This window comes from Hemiscyllium ocellatum, chromosome 37, assembly GCF_020745735.1.
Source record: "Hemiscyllium ocellatum isolate sHemOce1 chromosome 37, sHemOce1.pat.X.cur, whole genome shotgun sequence".
Lineage (NCBI taxonomy): Eukaryota > Metazoa > Chordata > Chondrichthyes > Orectolobiformes > Hemiscylliidae > Hemiscyllium > Hemiscyllium ocellatum.
In genome coordinates, this window is record NC_083437.1 from 34,197,140 (window position 1) to 34,224,061 (window position 26,922).

The window sequence follows — 26,922 nt, forward strand, 5'->3', positions numbered from 1 at the left end:
TCGCCTCATTAACCACTTACATTGCCCCTATTATGTCGATAACATCTGATTTGGACCCACCTTACCACACGCTGTTCCCAGAATAACTAACTACTCAGCAGTGCTGGAAATCACCAGCATCCTTTGCACTAGTGCCTCCTTTAAATGTTCTTTGTGCACCTGGACTATCAGCTAAGAGCTGTTCTGCATGGTTCCTGAATGTGGCAGACAAAGGGCATTTAGTGCCATGCTTTGTGGGCAGGGACCGAGAGGTGTTGCTGGACAGAGGGGTGTGACTTCCTTGTCTCCCAGGTCCATCAGTGGGGAACACCACACCACACCACACCCAGCCTAATCTGAGGCTGCCTATTGGGTCAGGACAGAACCTGCCGGCTGGAGGAATGCACAAGCACTATAGGAAGAAGGTGAATGACCTTGTCCACCCTGTCAGCGTAAGTGCCACTTTCTTCTCCCTGATGTATCACATTCACTCTATCCTTGGCATTGTACCCACCTCCCACTACATCCCATCTACCATTCTCATTATTGTCTGGAACACCTTCCCTCACTTTCTGTGGTCCCCCTCCACAATCCCCAACAGCACTGACCCTGATGTTCTTTGCTGCCCTTTCACTGGCTAGGGACACTTCCCCACCCTGCAACAACATTAAGAGCTGTACAACCCACTTTCACCTCCTGCAATACCTGCCTCCCTCATACTCCTGGGGTGGGAGGGTGGCCGGAGGGAAACAGCCTCTTGGATGCAGACAAGTGGTGGGATGCCAGACGTTTGGCTCTTCACCCCTTATAAGGGCAAAATCTCAACTCTGACCACTCTGAGTGGACTCTAACCAGAGGCTGGCCTGGTCTCAAAGTGCCAGGACTCCCTGAGCAAAGGCTTTTCCCCCTTCTTTGACTGACCATCATAACAAGCTTCCTTCCTTTGTGTCTGCCCTAAACAGCACAGCAAGACTGCAGTAATCTGAGCCTGGTATCTCTGGCTGAGGGGGCAAAGTGCAAATAATCGATGCAAGTCAATGCAAGGCAGGGATGTGAACAGCATCCAGGTGAGCTCAGAGTGAGTGCATGCTTTGACAGTGAGTGAAGAGCCCAGAAATTCAGCCCCATCCAGTCCACAAGCTGGTTGTGTGTCCTTGCTGAAGTGTTACACTGATAATTACCAGTGCAGTGTGAAGAGCAGAAGTGATCTGTAAGTGGATCGGAGATGTGCCATGAGATTTCTTAGAGACTGGCCCATGTCAATGGGATGCGTGTGGATTGTGCCCATGGCATGTGCCCTGAGATGTTCGTTCCCAGTGTCCAACAGGGAGGTCATTCAGAGCAAACAGCAAGTTGAATCTGCAAGACATCAGCTCTACTGGCCATGTTGAGGTTTCTCCAGAGCTAGTCTGCTTTGATAAGATAGTAAAATGGTGTAATTAATGGATTAGTTAATTAAGTGTCAATGAGGCATTTAATGAACAATAATCCTCCTTAATTAGTTACTGTCTCACTCCTTACACACCATGCCATTTGTGAAATGCATAGAAGATGCTTTCATCATCAAATCAGCTTCACTGAACTTTTCATCTGATTCTGTCACAAAACTTAACTATAGTCCACATCACTCAGAACTCTACAAGATTCTGACTATTGTGTTTTTGTCTTTGTACAGTGTTGTGGATGGCTGCACCATGTCCTATGTACAGAAACAGCAGAGATAAAACCATATGCCATAGGTACAAAGGGACTTTGCACAGACTGGGCCCTTTATTAAACAGTGGACAGTGCACACAGCAGCACTGCAGTGTGCCAGTTGGGTTACCTCATATAAACTTAGGACAATAACTTTAAATGGACAGAATTTCCAAGCTATATTCAAGGCACTAATTGATATTAACTCTATAGAATTCAATCAAGAAGGACCATTACCGTCATCTGTTTCATCATTGGACATAATAGCTACACATTTTTCCCATACACTTTTCACATCAGCCCTGTAGCGGTCACAAGCCCAAAGGAATAACGGCAGGAGAATAGACTGCACTATGGAGCACCATAGGAAACACAACACCATCCAAGTGTAAGAGGTATCATACTTGAGACTTGCAAAGCTCACCACCTGAAAAACAGAAAGGAGAAAGTTCATTTGAATCTGAAGAGCTCGCGAAATTCTCATTCAAACTCTGATGTTATGTCTTGATCGATACAAGGTTTGTTCTTTTACAGCCTCTAATCTCCTCCCATCCCTCCTTTATTGATACAAATCCACAGATGTTGGTGAGATTCTGACACTTCATTCATCTTCATTGCTGTCCACCCATGAGCAAGCATGAGTCTCACCTCTGAGTGTCAACAGATATCAGAGATGCGTCTGGTCCTGTTCTCACCTCAATATCAAGTATGAATGGGAAACTATGGAAATCCAGGGTTATATCATTGAAATTGTAGCCCAATTGTGACCAGCTCTGATGAGCTAGCTCAACAGTGACTGGGGATTCCAAATTTACACAATTTAATTTCAGTATTTGGGGCACAGCATAAATTTCACACTCACTATAAAGCTAGAAATGGTGAGGTAGAGACAGGTGTGATCTACAGTTGTCATGTTGCTGAGCTTTATCACCAGATCCCTTTTAAGGAAATCATACTTCTTAACATACATCTTCTATTTTACTGGTGTTGCACTGTGCTGGCAAATTCCAGAGGGTTCCAGTGGACTGGAAATGCAATGCCTCTATTCAAGATGGGAGAGATGCATAAACCAGGAAACTATAGGCCAGTTGTTGTGAAAATGCTTGAGTCCGTACTTTAGGAAGAAATAGCTGGACACTTAGAAAAGCTTCACACAATCAAACTGAATCAATATGGATTTGTGACAGGTTAATCATGTTTGACAAATCTGCTCGCGTTCTTCAACTAGACCGTTCAAATCCCATAATTCCAGGACATAACTTGTAAATAATCTGAGACAGCAAACAAGGTGGTCAGTGCAGGCTCAAACTGAGGAAAGGCTGATTTAGGATTGATGTCAGGCAAGTTTGTTTCATTCATTCACAGGATGGGAGCATTGTTAGCTCGGCCGGCATTTGTTGTCCATTCATAATTGCCCAGAGAGCAGTTAAGAGTCAGTCACATTGTCTGGAGTCACATGTAGGCCAGACCAGATAAAGATGACAGTTTCCTTCCTTTGGGCGGCATGGTGACTCAGTAGTTAGTACTGCAGCCTCACAGCACCAGGGGCCCAGGTTCAATTCCAGCCTCGGGTAACTGTCTGTGTGGAGTTTGCACATTCTCCCTGTGTCTGCATGGGTTTGCTCTGGTTTCCAACCACAGTCCAAAGATGTGCAGGTCTGGTGAATTGGCCATGCTGAATTGCCCATAGTGTTAGGTGCATTAGTCAGAGGGAGATGGGTCTGGGTGGATTGCTCTTTGGTGTCAGTGTGGACTTATTGGGCCGAGAGGCCTGTTTCCACGCTGTAGGGAATCTAATCCAAAGGGACATTAGTGGACCAGATGGGTTTTTCTTGACAATTGACAAAGGATTCATGGTCATTGTTCGACTCTTAAAACCTGATTTTTATTGAATTCCAATGCCACCATCTGCCATGGCGTCATTCAAATCTGGTTCTCCAGAACACTACCTCAGTCTCTGGATTAATGACTAGGCTATCACCACTGTGCAGTGAAGCAATACTTGCAGCAAGTTTCTGAGTGGGGTGATGAAAACAAAAATCTTGCATCCATTCAAGACTCAGTTGAGGCTCTTGAGGTAAACGGCAGATCTTTATCTTTGGACTGGTCTTTGAGAAAGGATGGATTAAACATCTTAAGTGTGTGGTCCTTTTAAATTATTTTGCACACATGTGGTAACTTAAAGGGCTGACATGAGGACTTTCAGATTGCTGTGCAGTCTTGCAGCTTATATTGTTCATCTGTATTTATCACAGGATCCTATGACCATTAGCCTCCAATGGCACTATAATAACAAAATTAAAAATCATTTAACACCAGGTTGTGGTCCAACAGGTTTATTTGGAAGCACTAGCTTTCGGAGCGCCGTTCCTTCATCAGGTGGTTGTGGAGTGTACGATCGTAGGACAGTACATCACAAAAGGAAGGCTCATTGCACAAGCCATGGAGGGCTGAAATAAAAACTGAAATTGCTGGAGAAACTCAGCAGGTCTGAACTCAGATCTGACGAGGGGTCACCAGACTCAAAATATTAACTCTGCTTTCTCTCAACAGATGCTGCCAGACCTACTGACTTTCTCCAGCGACTTTTGTTTTTGCTTCAGACCATCAATAATTGCAGTTCTTTTAATAAATGGTTGATCATTCTGGGTGTAGGTTTGCCTGCTGAGCTGCAAGATTCATTTCCAGACATTTTGTCACCATACTAGGTAACATCTTCAGTGGGCCTCTGGATGAAGCACTGCTGATAATTCCTGCTTTATATTTATATGTTTGGGTTTCTTTGGGTTGGTGACATCATTTCCTGTGGTGATGTCATTGCCCGTGGTGACATAATTTCCTGTTCTTTTTCCCGGGGTAATAGATGGGGTCTAACTCGATGTGTTTGTTGATAGAGTTCCAGTTGGAATGCCACACTTCTAGGAATTCTCATGCATGTCTCTGTTTGGCTTGTCCTAGGATGGATGTGTTGTCCCAGTCGAAGTTGTGTCCTTCCTCAACTGTATGTAAGGATACCAATGAAAGAGGGTCATGCCATTTTGAGGCAAACAGTGACACGCATGAGAATTCCGAGAAGCATGGCATTCCAACCAGAACTCTATCAACAAACACATTGAGTTAGACCCCATCTACCACCCCTGAGAAAAAGGAAAGGAAATGACATCACTCCGGGAAATGATGTCACCATAGGAAATGACATCACCAACCCAAAGAAACCCAAACATATAAATAGAAAGCAGGAATTATCAGCAGTGCTTCGCCCTGGAGGCCCACTGAAAATGTTACCTAGTTGGGTGATGAAACATCTGGAAATGAACCTTCCAGCTCAGCGAACAAGCCTACATCCAGAACCTCGACCTGAGTTATAAATCTTCTCAAAACTGGCTATGTTTGATCATTGGATAGCTCTCTGAATTTCTCTCTCTCTGAATGGGAAAGGCAGTCAAACTCCATGCTGCTCCTCCCCATGCTCAATATTATTGATATTGGCACTTTATCAAAAGAGCTGAAAATGTGTTGCTGGAAAAGCACAGCAGGTCAGGCAGCATCCAAGGTCGACTGTCCTGATCCTTGGATGCTGCCTGACCTGCTGCCCTTTTCCAGCAATACATTTTCAGCTCTGATCTCCAGCATCTGCAGTCCTCACTTTCTCCTAGAAGACTTTATCAAAAGAACCAATCAATCTAATCCAGGGCACAGTTATTGGAGGTACACTGTTTGTATCACTCATACAGTTTTCTTCCCTTTCCTTCCATTCTCACTCTTCAGCAGGATATGATTGTACAGCTGCTGGACAGCCATCCAGATCATTGACCACTCACTCATGAAAGTTGACAATAAATGTTGGCAAGCTATTTGACAAGAGAAACAGCACAAGAAATTCAGCACGGCGGCTCTGTGGTCAGCACTGCTACCTCACAGCACTAGGGATCTGGATTCAGTTCCAGCATAAGACATCTTTCCCTGTGTCTGTGTGGGTTTCCTCCCACAGCTGAAAGGTGTACAGGTTAGGTGTATTCGCCATGGGAAATATAGGGCTACAGGGATTGGGTAGGATGCTCTTCAGAGGTTCAGTGTGGACTCAATGGGCTGAATGACCTGCTTCTATGTTGTAGGGATTTGATCAATCCTGGACACTCCTATTTTGTAAGGCTGGATTTATGAAGGGAGCTGTCAGCAGTTTACTTGGCCTGAAGAATAAATCAATTCCCATTACACTGATGGATTCTGTTTATCAACAAAGGCATTCATGTTGAATTCACATAACCCTTTTCAAACAAACTCATAAATCAAAGACAATAGTTGTTCTAAAGGAAGAGTTATTTAAATTATTACTTGCAAGACTAGTGGATTTTAGAGTCAATTCAATAATAAAAGCCATGCAAGGATCACAGCTCGCAGTGCCAAATTGTTCAGAGCAAAAAGTGACTCATCCCTTCATGATCTGGGACCTTGCTGGTCAGTGAAGTGAAACAAATGAGAATAATATCGGATTAAGTGTAAAAACATGTTGGTGAGTCACATCACAACTAAGCACTGATTTAAAAATACAAGAAGACAGTAGCATAGTCACTGACACCAACTCCATTCAAATTTAATATTTAGTTCATTGACTGCCCTCCCTAGATCACACACACTAATTACAAGGTAGATGAACTTCATCATTTTATTTTGTCTCTCTGATTCTGTTTTAATCCTCAACTACATGTACTGAACTATCTCAGCATGTCAGGGCCTATGTCAGGCTGCAGCCAGTACACTGTTCCAGCCTCAAGTGAAGACATGAGATGATCCCACACACTGCTCATACCATGGTATAGATAAGTGTAGGGGCTAGGTGGTGAGGATGGGTTATTTGATGTCCTGATTTACAACGAGGGTGGTACAATACAGTGATATAGTGGTCTCTATTTGAAAGCTCCATGAGGTTCCTCTTATTGAATAAGAAGGAAATAGAGGGATACGGATCCTGTAAATGAAGATAGTTTTAGGGTGGAAGGGCAAAATGTGATGGCACAGACTTGGAGCACTGAAGGCCTGTTCCCGTTCTGTATTGTTCTTTAGTCTATTGGTTTTCAGAATGTAGAGTATCTAGGACTAGGAGACACAGATTAAAAATTAAGGGATAAAGGTATAACATTGCAGATGCTGGAAATCTGAAACAAACACAGAGAATGCTGGAGAAACTCGGCAGGTCTGGCAGCATCTGTCAGGAGAGAAGCAGATTAATATGTTGAGTCCAGTTTGAGTCTTATTTAGGAGAGCACGAAGAGGAATCATATTGGACTCAAAATGTTAACTTCCATTTTTCTCTCTCCTCAGATGTTGCCAGACCTGCGGAGTTTCTTCAGCATTCTCTGTGATTGTTTTAAAAAATAAGCAGACTCCCATTTAAGACTGAAATGATAACAGTTTCTTATCTCAGAGAGTCTTTGGAACTCTCTTCCCTGGACAAGGGAGGCAGGGTCATTGACAAAGTTTAAGAGGCACTTGGATAAGTACATGAATAAGAAATGTTTGGAGGGATATGGGTTAAGCATAGGTAAATGGAACTAGTTTAATTTGGGATTATGGTTGGCATGGACTGGTTGGACCAAAGGGTCCGTTTTCATTCTCCATGACTCTATGACCTATTTGATACGGGTGGAGGGGAGATGCAGGAATGTGGAGCTCAGGTCACAGACAGATTAGGCACAATCTTATTGAATGGTAGAGAACAAAGAACAAGAACAAAAGAGAGGTACAGCACAAAAACAGGCCCTTCGGCCCTCCAGTCCTGCGCCGATCATCATGTCCTAACTGAACTGAAAAAACAAACCTTCTGCCCTTATTTGGTCCCTATCCCTCTATTCTCTCCCTATTCACATAACCCTTCCGATACCTCTTAAATATGGTCAGCGTGCATGCTTCCACCACCTCCTCTGGTAGTGTGTTCCAGACCCCTACCACTCCGTGTAAAAAATCTCCCTTGCACATCGCCCTTATCCTTTCCCCCTCTCACCTTGAACTGTGCCCCCTTATAATTGAACTTCAACCCTGGGAAAAAGCCTTTGGTTATCCACCCTATCAATGCCTCTCATAATTTTGTAGGTCTCTATCAGGTCTCCTCTCAGCCGCTGTCTTTCCAGAGAAAACAGTCCTAGTCTTTTCCTCACATCCAATGTCCTAGAGACCAGGCAACATCCTGGTGAACCTTCACTGCACCCTCTCCAAAGCTTCAGCCCTCTCCAGATAGTGTGGTGAACAAGGTTACAGCATCTGTGGAGGATGCTCAAGTGGTCAAATGATGTACTCCAGCTACTATTTCTTACAATCTGATTTCCTGCCCATTCTAGTTGCCCTAAGAAAATGGTCTTACTGAACTGTGCAGTCAGTGTGGTGGCGATGGCGTTCCTAGGGTGGTATAAGAATTAATAACTCAGCAACAATGAAGGGAGAGTGATGTATGTCTGGCACGATTATTATGGCTTGAAAGAGATGACATTTCTGAGATTTTACTGTCCTGTCTTTCAATGTATCCTTCATGTCGAACATACTTGGGTTACAGTGTGCTGCTGGTAGAGGGGGTGGAATTAAGGTCAGTACATGAGCATTAATCAGAAAAGATTTTTTTTCATGAATTACACTGTGCTTTCATTGGAGCTGCATCTATCTGAGACAAGGATGAAAATTCTCTCCACTTGACCCTCAAGGTTTTTCGGGGTCAGGAAGTGAAAATTAATTGAGTCAAGGACTTTACCTTAAGAAACTTCAGCTGTAATCTGCTGGCCTCTAACAACCATGAATGCCTTCCAAAGTGTCAGTGATCACTTTAACTAGAAGAGACCTTTCCTATTGATTCCCACTGACTTCAGTGCAATCCAATTATTCATTATTGCTTTTGCTTCCTCTTGATCTTTTTCAATTCTACATGAAACAGCAGTGATATTAGTATGATAACAGTATTTATAAAGAACTATTAATATAATAAAACAACCAAGGTGTCTCACAAACTATTATGACACCAAATTTGACACTAGGTCACATAACAAATGTTGTAAAGGTGATCAAAGTTTAGCCAGCAGGTTATCATCTGCAATCTCTCATGCAGATAGGTGTTGAGATGTTAGTGTCAACTATGGATGTTCTAATAATGGTGGCCTACAAGCCCTGCCTTCGCCTTGCAGCTTCTCCCACAGTGAGGACAGCAATTGTCAGCCAGTAGGTGCAGTGTAACATTGTTGCCCATGAGCAGATTCCCTCAGGAACTATTCTTGTTGATTGGAAGGTCTTGATGGCATTTTTGATCATGGAGTGCCATTTTTTATTAGTGGGCATTAGCTTTTTGTGTGTTGATACTAATGGAGCAGTGTTCATTAAGGCTTTGGAATTGTCTCCTAACTCCTCTTATGGTCATATGATAACTCCAGCCTCTCATGCATCCCTGATTTTAACCACTTCACCCTTGCTGGTAGTGTCTTCAGTTGCCTAGAGGCTAACGTTCTGCAATACACACACACACACACACACACACACACACGCGTGCACACACCCCTCTCCTCCTTTAAAGCTATCAATTACCTCATCTTTTAGTCATCTGACCAATTACCACTTATATAGTTCCGTATCATGTTTTCTAATACTCCTACAATGCACTTTTGGACAGTTTAGTATTTACAGCCACTATATAAATGTCGCATGCTTTTGTTGTCACCTTTGTGGTAATTCAGATGTGTGATCAGAAGCTCACCTTGACAGCATTAAATTTTGTTTGATGGATTGTGATACAAAGTTTTTGATTTACACACAACAATATAATTTATTTAGAGCACGAGTCTTGAACTAGTGGCATGTTGGTTTCGGTTTATGTGTATGAGGGCAGTTTAATAATCTTTACAGTCTTTTTGGAACTGTAACTTATAAACAACTATGTGTGAGAGCGGCTCAGAGAGTGACATGGGAATTTATGTTGAGAGTTTTATGTTGATCAAAAAGAGTAAATATTGAAAACTACCGGCTTGCTTTCAATGTAGCAGAATCAGAAATTGAGTTTTTTCCTGACTTGCAGGAAAAATCTATGAATTACCAAGCTTTACACTTTAGCTTTCGGATGTCCTGGTTGTGGTTAGTTGCAAAAACAGTTTCTCTTGTACAAAGGAGTTAGTGGAGTACAGTTAGAAAACAGGTTATCTCAGAGTAAGGGTTTTAGTTTGAAAATATCAGATCAGAAGTATTTGGTCAGAAATCTGAATTCATTATTTGAAGCTAAGAAAGTCTAAGCTCAGTTGTGTGAGTAATCAAGGGATAGAGTATCACACTGTCAAGACTCAGAAATGAAAGAGATAGTTAAGTCAAACTTTTGGATGTCCTCACTTTCTCCTTATAGATGATGGAAAAGGGAACTCTCTTTGTTATTTGAATCCTATAAAGTGATGATGTTGGGAATAGACTGATCTTTTTAGCATATGTGGCAAAACCTTTCCAATTGTGCTATATGCAAATAACTTGGTTAGTTCTATTTTACCCCTACTTCTTTCATGTAATAAACCTCTGTTTTAATGTTCAATCTCAATCTGCAACATTGCAAGTTTGGAAAGACCATCTTGTTAAAATTAAAACAATACAAAATATGATCTATCAAGTAGATTTCTGTCTCCCCAGAAGTATCACCAGCTGAGATCATAACTGGCTTAGGCTCTAATATGATTTGAATTCATAGGATTTAATAGGGACCTGTGTCTTTCTTTTTAAAATAACAGGTAGAAGGCGTTTCTGGACATAAATGGCTGTGTTATGGTGATATTTATTGCATTAATTTTAAAGATGGCTTTGAAAGTTGTTAAGTTTTCTGTAATCTTGTTAGGAATTTAGAACAGTGCAAATGGTGGTTAGGGCAGTTGAATGTTCCTTCTGCAAACTGTGGGAGGTAAGGGTCACCACAAGTGTCCCTGTGACTACATCTGTGGGAAGTGCACCCAACTCCAGCTCCTTGAAAACCGTTTTAGGGAACTGGAGCTGGAGCTGGATAATCTTCAAATCATTCGGGAGGCTAATTGAAAGGAGTTACAAGGAAGTAGTCACAGCTCAGGTAAAAGAAGGTAGATGGGTTACTGTCAGGGCATGGAAAGGGATCCGACAGGCAGTGCAGGCATCCCCTGTGGCTGTTCCCCTCAACAACAAGTCTACCATTTTGGATACTGTTGGGGGGGGGGATGACTTACCAGGAGTAAGCAATGGGGTACAGGTCTCTGGCACAGAGTCTGTCCCTGTTGATCAGAAGGGAGGGGGGAAGAGGAGCAGAGCTTAGCCTTTGACAACTCCATAATTAGGAAGTTCGTGGGAACGAGAGAGACTCACAGTTGGCGTGTTACTTCCCACGTGTCACGGCTCGTGGTATCTCGGATCGTGTTTTCAGGATCCTTGAGGGGGAAGGGGAGCAGTCCCAAGTCACGGTCTACATAGGCAGCAATGACATAGGTAGAGATGGGGATTTATGGCAGAAATTCAGCAAACCAGGGGTGGAATCTTAGAGTTAGAATAGAGTTGTTTTCTCTGGTTGTTGCCTGTGCCATGTGCTAGCCAGGTGAGGAATAGGGAGAGAGAGAGGAGTTGAACACAGGGATGGTGCAGGAAGGAGAGTTTTGGATTCCAGGATAATTGGGGCTTTTTCTGGGGTAGGTGGGACCTCTACAAACAGAATGGTCTTCACCTGAACCAGAGGAGTACCAATATCCTGGGAGGGAAATTTACTCATGATCTTCGGGTCAATTTAAATTAATTCAGCAGGGGGATGGGAACCTAAATTGTAGTTCCAGTATACAGGAGGTTGAGAGTAGTGAGGTCATAAAAAAAGGTTTCAGGGTCGCAAGAAGGCACTGGCAAGCAAGCAAGCAAGAAGGCATTGGTTTGAAGCATGTCTACTTCAATGCCAGGAGCATGCGGAATAAGGTGGGTGAGCTTGCAACATGGGTTGGTACCTGGGACTTCGATGTTGTGGCCATTTTGGAGACATGGATAGAGCAGGGACAGGAATGGTTGTTGCAGGTTCTGTGATTTAGATATTTCAGAAAGAACAGAGAACATAGTAAAAGAGGAGTGGGGGTGGCATTGTTAGTCAAGGACAGTATTATGGTTGCAGAAAGGATGTTTGAGGACTCCTTTACTGACGCAGTATGGGCTGAGGTTAGAAACAGGAAAGAAAACATCACCCTGTTGGGAGTATAGGCCTCCGAATAGTTCCAGAGATGGAAAGGATAGGACAGCAATGATGATCCTTGATAAGAGCTAGAGTGACAGGGTAATTGTTACACGGGATTGTAACTTTCCAAAAATTGACTGGGGATACTATAGTTCAAGTACTTTAGATGGGTCAGTTTTTGTCCAATGTGAGCAGGAGGGTTTTCTGACACAGTATGTAGACAGGCCAACAAGGGTTGAGACCACATTGGATTTGGTACTGGATAATGAACCCAGCCAGGTGTTAGATTTGGAGGTAGGTGAGCGCTTTGGTGATAGTGACCACAATTTGGTTATGTTTACTTTGGTCATGGAAAGGGATAGGTATAAACTGCAGGGCAAGAGTTATAGCTGGGGGAAAGGCAATTGTGATGCGATTAGACAAGATTTAGGATGCATAGGATGGGAAAGGAAACTGCAGGGGATAGGCACAATTGAAATGTGGCTTATTCAAGGAACAGCTACAGTGGATTCTTGATAAGTATGTACCGGTCAGGCAGGGAGGAAATGGTCGAGCGAGGGAGTCGTGGTTTACTAAGGAAGATTAATTTCTTGTGAAGAGGAAGAAGAAGGCTTATGTTAGGATGTGATGTGATGGCTCACTTAGGGCACTTGAGAGTTACATGTTAGCCAGGAAAGACCTAAGAGCCAGGAGGGGACATGAGAGGTCATTGGTGGTTAGGATCAAGGAAAACCCTAAGGCTTTCTAGAGGTATATCATGAATAAAAGAAATATTAGAACAAGATTAGGGCCAATCAAAGTTAGTGGTGGGAAGTTGTATATGGAGTCAGAGGAGGTAGGAGAAGATAAATGAAAAAGACAATGTTATTGAGGAGAATACTGAGATATCGGCTATTAAAGTAGATGGGATTGAGGTTGACAAGGAGAAGGTGTTAGTAATTCTGGAAAGTGTAAAAATAAGTCCACTGGGCCAGATGGGATTTATCCTAGGATCCTCTGGGAAGCCAGGGAGGAAATTGCCGAGCCTTTGGATTTGATCTTTATGTTGTCATTGTCTACAGGAATAGTGTCAGAAGATTGAAGGATATCAAATGCTGTTCCTTGTTCAAGAAGAGGAGTAGAGACAACCCTGGTGATTATAGACCAGTGAACCTTACTTTGGTTGTGGATAAAGTGTTGGAAAGGATTATAAGAGATAGGATTTATAATCATTTTGAAAGGAATAAGTTGATTAGGCATAGTCAACACAGTTTTGTAAAGCATAGGTCGTGCCTCACAAACCTTATTGAGTTCCTTGAGAAAGTGATCAAACAAATAGATGAGGGTAAAGTGGTTGATGTGGTGTATATGGATTTCAGTAAGGTGTTTGATAAGGTTCCCCATGGAGGGCTATTGTAAAATATTCATCCTGGAGTTCAGTTATTAGTGGGGTACCGCAAGTATCTGTTTTGGGTCTACTGCTGTGTGCCATTTTTATAAATGACCTGAATGAGGGCATTGAAGAATGGGTTAGTAAATTTGCGGATGACACTAAGGTCAGTAGAGTTGTAGTTAGAACACAGAACATAGAAAAGTACAGCACAGAACAGGCCCTTTGGTCCACGATGTTGTGCCGAGGTTGAATCCTTATGTAAAATATCGTAACTTAACCTACGCACCCCTCAACTCACTGCTATCCATGTGCAAGTCTAGCAGTTGCTTAAATGTCCCCAATGACTCTGGTTCTACCGCCACAGCTGGCAACGCATTCCATGCATTCACAACTCTCTGCATAAAGAACCTACCTCTGACATCTCCTTTATATCTTCCTCCTAATATCTTCAAACTATGACTCCTCGTACCAGTCAATCCTGCCCTGGGGAAAAGTCTCTGGCTATTGACTCCATCTATTCCACTCATTATTTTGTACACCTTGATCAGGTCTCCTCTCTTCCTCCTTCTCTCCAGAGAGAAAAGTCCAACCTTATTCAATCTCTCTTCATAAGGCAAGCCCTCCAGTCCAGGCAGTATCCTGGTAAACCTTCTTTGCACCCTCTCCAAAGCCTCTGTATCTTTCCTATTAAGGTGACCAGAACTGGACACAATATTCCAAGTGTGGTTTCATCAGGGACTTGTAGAGCTGCAGCAAAATGTCGTGGCTCTTAAACTTGATCCCCCTGTTAATGAAAGCCAAAACACCATATGCTTTCTTAACAACCCTATCCACTTGGGTGGCAACTTTGAAGGATCTATATACTTGCATATCCAGATCCCTCTGTTCCTCCATCTTGCCAAGAATCCTGTCTTTAATCCTATATTCAGCATTCGAGTTCAACCTTCCAAAATGCATCATTTCGCATTTATCCAGGTTGAACTCCATCTGCCATTTCTCAGCCCAGCACTGCATCCTGCCTATGTCACGCTGCAGCCTGCAGTAGCCCTCTATACTACAGCTTGCAGTAGCCCTCTACCTCCAACCTTTGTGTCATCTGCAAATTTACTAACCCACCCATCAATCTCCTCATCCAAGTCAATTATAAAAACTACAAAGAGCAGAGGCCCAAGAATAGAGCCCTGTGGGACCCTACTCAACACTGACCTCCAGACAGAATACTTTCCATCTACAACCACTCTTTGCCTTCTGTCGGCCAGCCAATTTTGAGTCCAGATAGCCAAATCTCTCTGTATCCCATGCATCCTGACTTTATGAATGAGCCTACCATGGGGAACCTTATCATATGCCTTGCTGAAGTCCAAATACACCACATCCACTGCTCGACCGTCATCGAGCTGTCTTGACACCTCCTCGAAGAACTCAATACGATTTGTGAGACATGACCTTCCCTTCACAAAGCCATGCTGACTGCCTTTAATCACACTATGCTTTGCCAAATAGTTATAAATTCTACCCCTCAGAATTCTTTCCAAAACTTTGCTGACCACTGACGTAAGACTGACTGGTCTGTAATTGCCAAGGATTTCCCTATTACCCTTCTTGAAAAGATGAACAACGTTCACTTTCTCCCAATCCTCCGGTACGACTCCTGTGGAGAGGGAGGAGGCAAATATCCTCGCCAGCAGCTTAGCAATCCCCTTTCTCACTTCCCGGAGCAGCCTGGGATAAATCTGGTCTGACAATGGGGAATTATCAATCTTAATGTTTTCCAAAGTTTCCAGCACATCGACTTCATCAATCTTGATCTGGTCAAGACTGTATCCCAGCTCCTCTAAGTTTTCATTTACAACAAGTTCTATTTCCTTGGTGAAAATTGAAGCAAAAAACTCATTTAGGGCTTCCCCTATCTGCTCAGACTCCATGTAAGTGTTCCCTCTGCTATCCCTGAGCGGCCCTACCTTCTCCCTGATCATTCTCTTATTCCTCACATATGAGTGAAATGCCTTTGGGTTCTCCCTAATCCTTCTTGCAAAGTCTTTTTCGTAACCCCTCTTGGCTCTCCTTAGTCCATTTCAGAGGTCCTTTCTAACAAGCCTATAATCCTCTAAAGCTGTGCTAGATCCTTGCTTCCTCCACCTTTCGTAAGCTGCCTTCTTCCTTTTGATGAGAAGTTCCTCTGTTCTTGTCATCCAAGGTTCTTTAATCTTACCCCTTCTTACCTGTCTCAGAGGAACAAATTTGTGCATCACTCGCAATGACTGCTCCTTAAATAGTCTCCACATGTCTGCTGTGCCCTTTCTGTGGAACAATTGCTCCCAGTCTGTACTTCCCAACTCCTGTCTGATAGCATCATAATTTCCTTTTCCCCGATTAAATATCTTCCCTTGGTAACTGATCCTTTCACTCTCAACGCTATGCTAAATGTGAGGCAGTTGTGATCACTTTCACCAAAGTGCTCTTCCACCACGAGATCTGACACCTGTCCTGGCTCATTGCCGAACACCAAATCCAAAATGGCCTCTCCCCTCGTCGGTCTGTCTACATACTGAGTAAGGAAACCCTCCTGAACACACCTGACAAAAACGGCCCCATCCAAACCATCTGCACTTAGGAGATTCTAGTCGATATTGGGAAAGTTGAAATCACCCATAACAACAACCCTGCTACTTCTGCATTTTTCCAGAATCTGCCCGCCTATGAGATCTTCAATCTCTCTACTGCTATTAGGGGGCCTGTAGAAAACCCCCAATGTGGTGGCTATTCTGTTGCTCTTCCTACCTTCCACCCATACTGACACAGTAGACAAACCTTCCCCAACAACCTTCGTTTCTGTAGCCGTGTTGCACTCTCTGATGAGCAATGCTACACCCCCTCCTCTTTTTCCACCCTCCCTGTTCTTTTTAAACATTCTAAACCCTGGAACATCAAGCAACCATTCCTGCCCATGTGGAACCCATGTCTCCGTTATGGCCACAACATTGTAGATAGTGATGAAGGATGTTGTAGATTACAGAGGGACATAGATAAACTGCAGAGCTGGGTTGACAGGAAAATGGAGTTTAATGCTGAAAAGTGAGGTGATTCACTTTGGAAGGAGTAACTGGAATGCAGAGTACTGGGCTAATTGTAAGATTCTTGGTAGTGTAGATGAGCAGAGGGATCTCGGTTTGCAGGTCCATTGAACCTTGAAAGTTGCCACCCAGGTTGATAGGGTTTTTAAGAAGGCATACAGTGTGTTAGCTTTTATTGGTAGAGGGATTGAGTTTCCAAACCATGAGGTCATGCTGCAGCTGTACAAAACTCTGGTGTGGCGCACTTGGAGTACTGCATACAGTTCTGGTCACCGCATTACAGGAAGGATATGGAAGCTTTGGAAAGGGTTCAGAGGAGATTTACTAGGATGTTGTCTGGCATGGAGGGAAGGTCTTAGGAGGAAAGGCTGAGGGGCTTGAGGCTGTTTTCTTTAGAGAGAAGGTTGAGAGGTGACTTAATTGAGAATATAAGATAATCAGAGGGTTAGATAGGGTGGACAATGAAAGCCTTTTTCCTCGGATGGCGATGGCTAGCACAAGGGAACATTGTTTTAAATTGAGGGGTGATAGATCTAGGACAGATGTTAGAGGTAGTTTCATTACTCAGAGAGTAGTAGGGGCATGGGATGCACTGCCTGCAACATCAATAGATTCGCCAACTTTACAGGCATTTAAATGGTCATTAGATAGGGATAGGGATGAGAATGGAATATACACGTTACATGGGCTTCAGATTGGTTTCACAGGGTGGCACAACATCGAGGGCCAAAGGATCTGTACTATGTTCTATGATCTGTGGAAGATATAACAGTGGATAATTTGAATTTTTTTGACCTAAGCTAAACTGAGAAAGTTAGCAAATAAATTGAAGGTAGATATGAAAGCAGGATCTCATAAAGATGAATTGTTTCAAGTGATTTAGAAATCGATGAAGGGGGGCTCTGAGAAAATGGTGGTGAGCTGCCTTCATAAAATCATAGAATCCTTACAATGTGGAAACAGGCTATTTGGACCTACAAGTCCCCAATGACCCTCCAAGTAACCCACCAAGACTCATTTCCCTACTCTATTACTCTACATTTCCCCTGACTAATGCACCTAACCCTACACATCCCCGAACATTATGGGCAGCTTAGCATAGCAAATTCACTTAACCTGAACATTTTTGGACTGTGGGAGGAAGCTGGAGCACCCAAAGGAAACCCACACAGACACAGGGAGAATGTGCAAATGTCACACAGACTAGAATCAAACCCAGGTCCCTGGCATTGTGCGGCAGCAGTGCGCCACCATGCCGTTTTCTTAAACCACTGCTGTCCACATGCTGCAGGTAGACCCATAGTGCTCTTATGGAGGGTATTCCAGGATTTTATGGAATCCCAGTGAAGAAACAGCAATATATTTCCAAGGTAGGATGGTTAGTGGCTTGAAGGGGAACTTGTAGGTAGTAGCATCCCTATGTAGCTTTTACCCTTGTCTTTCTAGATGGAATTGGTCATGTGTTTGAAAGGTGCTGTCTAACAATCTTTGGTGAATTTCTGCAGTGCATCTTGAGGATAGTAAACACTGCTGCTTTTGGGCATTACTGGTGGATGGAGTGGATGTTTGTGGATTTAGTGCTATTGTAACCGCTGTATTTATGTGTTCAGCTGAATTTCTGATCAATGGCAACCTCCAGGCTGTTGTTAGTGAAGGATTCAGTGATGGCAAAATTATCAAGGTGCGGCAGTTAGATTTTCTCTTATTGGAGATGCTGATTGTGTGCCTTTTGTATGGCGTGAATGTTACTTGCCATTGTCAGCTCAAGCCTGGATATTGTCCAGATCTTGCTGCATTTGAATATGGACTCCTTCAGTATCTGAGAAATCATACACAGTGGTGAACATTGTGCAAGCAATGGCAAACATCCCCATTTCTGACCTGGTGAGAGAGGGAAGGCCATTGATGAGGCAGCTGAAGGTGGTTGGACCAAGGAGAATACCCTGAGGAACTCCTGCAGAGATGCCTTGGAGCTGAGATGACTGACCTCTAACAAACAAGACTATCTTCTTTTGTGCAAGATATGTATCCAACCAATGGAGAGTTTGTCCTCCAATTCCCATTGATTCCAGTTTTGCTCGGGCTCCTTGATGCCACACTCAGTGAAACATGGCCCAGATATCAAGAGCTATCACTCTCACCTCAACTCTAAAATTCAGCTCTTTTGTCCATGTTTGAACCAAGGCTGTAATGAGGTCAGGAGCAGATTGGTCCTGGCAGAATCCAGACGGGGCATCACTGAGCAGGTTATTGCTGAGCAAGTACTGCTTTATAGCACTGTTAATGGCACCTTAATCACTTTACTGACCATTGAGAGTAGACATTTTTTCACATTGTCAGGTAGTAACAATGCATTGTAACTGTACTGGAAGAGCTTGGCTAGGGGATACAGCAATTTCTTGGGCACAAGTCTTCAGTACGATTGCCGTTATGTTGTCAAGGGCCATATGCTTTGCAGTATCCAGTGCCTCCAACCAATTTTTGATAACACATGGAACGAATCGCATTTGCTGAAGACTGGCATCTGCGTTGCTGGGGACCAGTGGAGAAGGCCGAGGTGGATCATCCACTGAGCACTTCTGGCCGAAGATTGCTGCGAATGCTTTAGCCTCAGCTTTTGGACTGATGTGTTGGGCTCTTCCATCATTGAGGATGGGGATATTTGTGGAACCTCTTCCTCATTAAGTTGCTTAATTGTCCACCACCATTCATGGATGTGGCAGAACGGCAGAGCTTAGACCTGATCCATTGGTTGTGGGAATGCTTAGCCCTATCAGTTGCTGCTTTTGTTGCTTGGCATGCAATTTGTCTTGTCTGGTACCTTCAGCAGGTTGACACCTGATCTACACTTGGTACCTAAATTTACAAGGAGGGTGTCAAAAGGTATTTTATCTCATTTGAAAAGGCAGCTGGAAGAATGATGTGAGCAAAAGATCACTGAAGGATGTTCAGACTTTAATGTTACAGGGTGTTTTGATGAATACAGCTCTGACAGTATATGCCAGTTTGTCAGAGTCAATTGTCAGCGTACAAACCTGTCAGAAAAGCTTATGAGCTTGCCCAAGAAGCTCATCAATTAAAACTGAGACCTACAAGAAATAAATCTAATCAGGCATTTGTCAAATCAAGGGAAGAAGAAATGCTCAGGGATCAGTGGTTTGGACCACTCAGGTTGGAGAAAGATTTTGAGAATGTGACGGCAATTTGATAATTGAAAAGATCAGAAATAGCATTCCTGCAAATATATCCATTTATTTAGATGAATGTCAAATATTAAAGATCAAGAAGCAGCTATTCTTGCAGGTACTTATGGTATATATAATAACATGTTTACATTGGAATAAGATTGGACTTATCAAAGCTAGAAGTGATTGCAATAATAGGAAGGTCTAAAGAATCTGCAGAAAAGGGGCATCAGGAAAGGAAACAGATATTAAAATACAGTGCAGTAGAAGTACAAAGGGAACCCCATATTTCCATAGAACATACTGAGAAGGGAGAGAAAACTCAGGACAGTCAAGAAAATTATTCGTCAAAATATGAACATGGAGAATCAGACTATTGAAGGTTCCAAATATTGTATCTCGTGTTTTTTTTATGTTTCAAATCAAAAGATTTGAAGAAACTAAAGAAACGCTGGAGTAAGTCGGTCACTGATTTTGGGTGATGATATAATATGTCTTTTGAAGAGATTAATAAAGAAGAAAATATTGTTTGGACATATACTTGGAATTTACAAACCAGTCTGATCAAACAGTGTTAAATTAAAGGGTGATCTAATACACGAGAAATTGCAGTGTGCGTAGTGAAATAAATTTCGATTGAAGCTGCTGATTTTATTTTGGGAAATGATTTGCCAGGTTCAAGAATGTTGACTTCACCAAGGTTATGGGAATTACCAGTGGAGGCAAAAGAAACGGAAAAGTTTCAAGAGGAGTATTTTGGATTGTCTCTGGCTTGTGTTGTGATTAGATCTCACTCACTTAAAATTAGAAAGGAAGCAAAGGAGTCGATGAAACAGAAAGATGATTTGGAAGTTCAATTATTACATTTTTGAAAATTTAACTACAGAAGAGTGAAGGTAAAAAGAATAAAGCTGAGATTTTCAGCACATTTTCTTAATAGAAATGTAACAAATGGATTCAGAATTAGAAGAGTTATACCAGCCTACTCAGAAATTGAATCAAAACAATACCTGAGTGTTATTATTTGATAGATAAAGTACAAAGAGGAAAAGGAGATCACCTTTTGGTAGGTGATTGCAAAGGTCTATTGGGTGGTAGTTCCATCTGAATATTGTCACAAAATTTTACAATAGTAATTCCTATTACACTTCACTTGGATATTAGGAAAAATATTAAAACATTTTTATTGGTCAAGATTACATAAAGATGCAATCAGGTTTTGTCAGACATGCTATACATGTCACATAGCAGGAAAACCCCAACCCTCAATTAATTAACCTGTGTCATTAATTCCAGTACCAGTTTTTGACCAACTGTTTCACAGGGTCTTACAGATTGGGTAGGACCCCAACCTAGAACAGGAATGATTATGGATGGTTCCACAAGATGTCTTGAAATAGTAACCTGAGGAAAAGTTACAACAAAAATCATAGTGGTAACATTAGTTTTTTTTAAACAAGATATGGATTGTGCAAAGGAATATAATCAGATTGATGTTCAAATTTTATGTCATAAATATTCAAAGAAATGGTGACTAGCTTGGAAATCAGAAAAATTACATCTTCTATTCATCATCCACAGTCGCACGGTACATTAGAAAGAAGGCATCAAACTATGAAGATCATGGATTAGAGCTTATTGTCAAATATGCCCTAATGATTGGGCTATGGGAATTCCTTTGTTATAGTTTGCTATTTCTATTGAGTCCATAATGAGTCCCCAGAATTTGGTCCTTTTGATCAAGTACATGAGCATGAAGTGAAAGGACTACTTAAACTGATTAACAAAAAGTTGATAAACCAAAGCTTGGAGACTATACATCCAACGTATAGTTTGAGTTTCAGAGAAACTAACCAAAGCATGAGAGTTGGTGGAAAAGCATTTGAATAGATGCCGAACAAACATTGGAGCAGATAAAAATGCCAAAGTTTGAACTTTTGTTGCTGGAAACAGGATGTTATAGTTGTTACCCATCACTGGGTGAGTGAAAAAAAACAAGATTCACTTTACCAAATCAAAAAGAAACTCAGTTGTGTAAATCTTATCGTGAGCACTCCAGACAGGAGAAAGAATCAGTGAATGTGCCATGTTAGCATGTTAAAGAAATATTAAAGCAGGGACAAAAAGAAAAAAAGAGATATTGTGACATTAAATGAAGGACAGACTGAAATAGAAATGAGTGAACAATTGGATAATGAATCAGAAATTGAAAATTCAAAAGCTGACACTCTCCCAATCAGATTGGATAATAGGGGTGCTTAAAAGGGTAGAAAGCACAATATCTTATCTTCCAAAAAACTATACAAGTAACTTATAAAGGCTACTACAGAATCAAAAATCAATTTGTGTGAAATCAGCCAGGAAAATCATTTTTGGATGTTCATGATGTTAATGTGGAGACTGCTTTGCCTATAAAATAAAGTCCTTACAGATTCAATGTGGAGGGATTAGATCAAGTGAGGGAAGAAATTAAGTTTGTGATGGACAATATCATTAGATTAGATTCCCTATAGTATGGAAACAGACCCTTTGGCCCAACAAGTCCACACCAACCCTCTGAAGAGTAACTCACCCAGACCCATTTCCCCCACCCTATGTTCACCCCTGAGTAATGCATCTAACACTATCGGCAATTTAACATGGTCAATTCACCTGGCCTGCGCATCTTTGGATTGTGGGAGGACACCAGAGCACCTGGAGGAAACCCACGCAAACATGGAGAGCATGTGCACACTCCACACAGACAGTTGCCGAGGCGAGAATCCAACCCGGGTCCCTATGAGGCAGCAGTGCTAACCACTGAGCCACCATGGTGCTCAATTATTACTGAATCAAATAATACCAGCTGGTGCTCACCTATTGTAAAGATGCCAAAGCTAGGTAAGTCATAATGAATCTGTATTGATTATTGCTAGGTCAAGGCTTCCTTGCTCCTACAGTCTATGCCCTGTAACAAAGGTGGGACTCATATCCTCTCCCAAGGACGGTTTTGAATGAATTGGACATGCATGGTGTTTAAAGGATATTTTGAAGGTTGTTGATTACACAATCAAAGAGAGCTTTTGAAACACAGATTTGGAATTTATCAATGTAAAATCATGCTATTTGAATGAAAAATGCACTAGCAATGTTCCAATGATAAAGGAATGCAGTCATTGAAGGGCTATGTAACTGTGTGGTTTACATCAAAGACTTGGTTGTTTTTTAGCCAAACCTGAAAAGAAACCAAAGACTGGTCCAAAGGGTAGGAGCCCATGGGATCCAAGGCAAGTGGGAAAACTGGATCTAAAATTGGCTTCCAAATAGAAGAGAAAGAGGGAAGTGAGGGTTGTTTTTGTAATTGGAAGTCTGTGACCAGTGGTGTACCACAGGGATCAGTGCTGGGGCATTTGCTGTTTGTGATGTACATTAAAGACTTGATGTGAATATAAAAGGTTTAATTAATAAGTTTTCAGATGACACAAAAATTGGGGGTGTTGTTGATACTGAGAATGGTCTCAGGCTACGGTCTGATATTGACCAGCTGGTAAATTGAGCAGAGCAATGGCAGATGGAATATAATCCTGATAATTGCAAGGTTATACATTTTGGGAGGTCTAATAAGGGAAGGATATACACAATGAATGGTAGGTCCCTAGGGAGTACTGAGGAACAAAGGGACCTCAGTGTATAAGTCCATATATTTCTGACAGTGTTAGCACAGGTAAATGAAGAAGGCATACAGAATGCTTGTATTATTAGTCAGGGCATAGACTGTAGGAGCAAGGAAGCCTTGTTATAATATTATAAAACATTGATTAGGCCACAGATTGAATACTGTGTACAGTCCAGTCACCACATTGGAACCAAGATGTTGTCTGGAATGAAAGGTCTCAGTTAAGAGAAGAGTTTGGATAGGCTTGGTATGTTTTCCTTGGTGCAGAGGAGGTTTGGGGTGGGGGGGTGGGGGTGATCTGATTGAGAAATGTAAAATTATGAGAGGCAGAGATAGCAGTTCTTGAGACTTCCTTCCCCATGGCAGATTTGCTTAAGACCAGAGGGCATATCTTTAAGTTGAAAATCTCACGATACCAGGTTATAGTCCAACCGGTTTATTGGAATATCCAAGCTTTTGCAGCGCTGCTCCTTTGTCAGGTAGTTAGTGGGCTTCAACTTGAGGAGCATGTTGTTTAAATCTGAAAAAAGAAATTTTTCACCCAGAGGGTGGTAGATACATGAAATGTGCTGTCGAGAGGGTATTTGAGGAAGTTAACCTCACAACATTTAAGGTGAGCATTTTAAATGCCAGAGCATTGTAAGTTACCGACCAAGTGCGAGTAAATGGGATTAGTATAGATTTTGGTGTTTGTTGGTCACATAGACATGGTGGACTGAAGGGCCTATTTCTATGCTGTATGACTCTAAGACTACTTGACTGAACTGTTTGATTGCTCACTAAAACCCAATTCGGTTATAAAGCAGGCCGAGTGACTTATTTGGGCTACACTATGGAACAAAGCTAAGGAGCACCTAAAAAAGTGAAAATAAGAGTTATGTTGGATTTTCCTACACTTCGAACAAAATGTGAAATCTTACGTTATTTGCGTGTGCGGATTTTATCACAAGATTGTTCTAAACACTGTCGTTGTGACCTTTAACAAATTTGTTGAAGGCAGAAAATCTGAATGGAAGCCAGTGTCAGAGTGCCTTTGACAAGTTGAAAGCTGTGCTGATGACCTCCCTGGTTTTAGCTGTGGCATTTAAACTGGCCGTTGATGGCAGCAACATCGGTGTGGTGGTGGTGGTGGTGGTGGTGGGGTGGGGGGGGGGGGGAGGTGTTTGACTTCAAGATGATTCAATGGGAATTGAAGAGCCTGTCAGTTAATTTTCAAATAAACTGACTGCATGTCAACCAAAATATCAACAGTTGTGATGTGTCTTGTGTTAGTTCTCAATGATTCTGAAGACATCTCAACAACGTAGAAGAAACTACTATTTAAAAGGACCATAATCCTGTGATTTTCTTGGAAAAATTTCAAGACACGTACTACTATTATTTTGGTGGAGCTCAATTCTCCCGGCACATAATTTAAAATTCATTCATGTGTCTGAAGAAGAAACTTTGTAGCAGACATTATAACCAGGGCATATATAAAGAACACTAAGTGCTGTGATGCCCACAGACCTGTGTAAAATGTGCTTAATGGAATATTATTATTCTATTTCTGATGTAGAAATAATATTAAGATCATTTTTGATATAAAATGAAAATGCTTCAAAGATACAGTTTTTTTGGGGGGAGGTGTGTGTGTGTGTGTGTGTGTGTGTGTGTCTGTGTGTATGAAGGGATTTCATAATTAACTTGTCAGTCTTTCTGGAGCCATGATTTTTAAACCAGTAAACAAGTCTGGAAGTCTGGAGTGTGATGGAATACTTCCTACTTGCCTGGATGAGTGCAGCCTCAACAAAACTTAAGAAGCTTGACACCATTCAGGTCTAAGCAGCCCACTTGATTGGCACTATATCCACAAGCATCCACTCCCTCTACTATCTACAAGATGCACTGCAGAAATGCACTGAAGATTCTTAGATATCACCTTCCCAATCCACAAAAACTTCCATCTAGAAGGACAAGTGCAGCAGATATACGGGAACACCACCACCTTCAAGTTCACCTCCAAGCTACTCACCATCCTGACTTGGAAATACTTTGCTGTTCTTTCATTATTGCTGGGTGAAAATCCTGGAATTCCTTCTGTAAGGGCTTTGTGAGGGCATTATGGGTCAACCCACAGTTGGTGGACTGCAGCAGTCCAAGAAGGCAGCTCACTACTGCCTTAAGCCGCAATAAAATGCTGGCCAGCGAGCAATGCCCACATCCCACTAACGAACAAATTTTAAAAATGTGGACAGCACACCCCTTGGGGTAGTAATGGGCATTTGTTTGCATTGAGAGTTTTTTGATCGAAAAGGAGCAAACTGAAAAGTATTGGCTTGCTTTTGATTTGGAAGAATCAGGAATTAAGTTATTTGTTTGCTTGTGGGAAAAACAGAGAGATTGGAAAGCTTTAGCCTCGGATTTTCAGAAGAACTCCATTGTAGGTAGATGGACAAACATAGTTTCTCCTGTAAAAAAGATTTGAAATCTTTCAAATTGTTATATATAAATAGGAGAAAGTGAGGACTGCAGATTCTAGAGATCAGAATCAAGAAGTGTGGTGCTGAAATAGCACAGCTGGTCAGGCAGCATCCAAGGTGCAGGAGAGTCAATGTTTTCAGCCTAAGCTTATGCTCGAAATGTTGATACTCCTGCTCTTCAGTTGTTTCTCCCAGCACTCCTCTGTAAATAACTTGGTTTATTCTATTTTATCTTCATTTATTTTGCATAATGGACTTCTGTTTTATTGTTAAATCCAAATTTGCAACAGGTCAGCTTGTGTTTCGATTATAGAATGGATTGTTAAATAAAGGAGTAGTCTATCAAGTCAGATTTCAGTCTGTGATCAAATTTGATGTGTAATGAGGCAGAATTGATTAGGGAGTTTAAGGTGAAGGTGAAGAGAGTAGGGATAAAGGGGTCTTTTTCAGGAGATCAACTGGTGATTAGTGAAGTTCCGCAGGAGTCAGCTTTGGGGCCACAACTATTCACATGATACATAAACAGTCTGGACAAAGGAAATGAGGGTACTGTGCTATGTTTGCTGATGACCCAAAGATAGGTAGAGGGATAGGTAGCATTGAGGAGGTGGGGAGGCTGAAGAAGGATTTGGACAGGCTAGGAGAGTGGGTAAAGAAGTGGCAGATGGAATACAAAGTAGGAAAGTGAGAGGTCACATTTTGGTAAAAAGGAGAGGTATAGACTATTTTCTAAATGGGGAAAGGCTTTGGATATCTGAAGCACCAAGGGACTAGTTTAGGATTCTCTTAAGGTTAACATTTAGGTTCAATTGGCAATTAGCAAGACAAATGCAATGTTAGCATTCACTTCAAGAGGGCCAGGAGCAGAGATGAACTGCTGAGGCTGTATTTGGAAATTGACAGCTATTTTTGGCCCCGTATCTAAGGATGTGCTGGCATTGGAGGAGATCCAGAGAAGGTTTACAAGAATGATCCTCGAGTTGAAGGGTTTGTGATATGAGGAACCATTGAGGACTCTGGGTCTGTACTCGATGGAATTTATAAAGATTGAAATTTACACAATACTGAGAGGACCTGGATAGATTAGATATGGAAAAGCTGCCTCCAGAGATAGGAGAGACTAGTGTTGGAGGGCACAGCCTCAGTGTGAAGGGACAACTCTTTAGAACTGAGAGGAGGAGGAACTTGTTCAGTCAGAGAGTGGTGACTCTGTGGAACTCATTGCCGTAGAGGTCTGTGGAGGCCAAGTCACTGAGTGTATTAAAGACAGAACTAGATAGGTTCTTGATTGGTAAGGGGATCGAAGGTTATGGGGAGAAGGCA

General features: G+C 42.1%; 1 protein-coding gene across 2 annotated transcripts in view; it reads right to left on the bottom strand.

Moving 5' to 3' along the window:
- The window catches only part of LOC132833740 (probable G-protein coupled receptor 153), a 100,020-nt gene that overhangs the window by 15,402 nt on the left and 57,696 nt on the right, over positions 1-26,922 (bottom strand). For both annotated transcript variants that reach the window (XM_060852263.1, XM_060852262.1), the window contains exon 5: positions 1,912-2,101. In XM_060852263.1, coding sequence (XP_060708246.1) covers positions 1,912-2,101 — 190 coding nt within the window. The remainder of the gene's footprint in view (positions 1-1,911; positions 2,102-26,922) is intronic.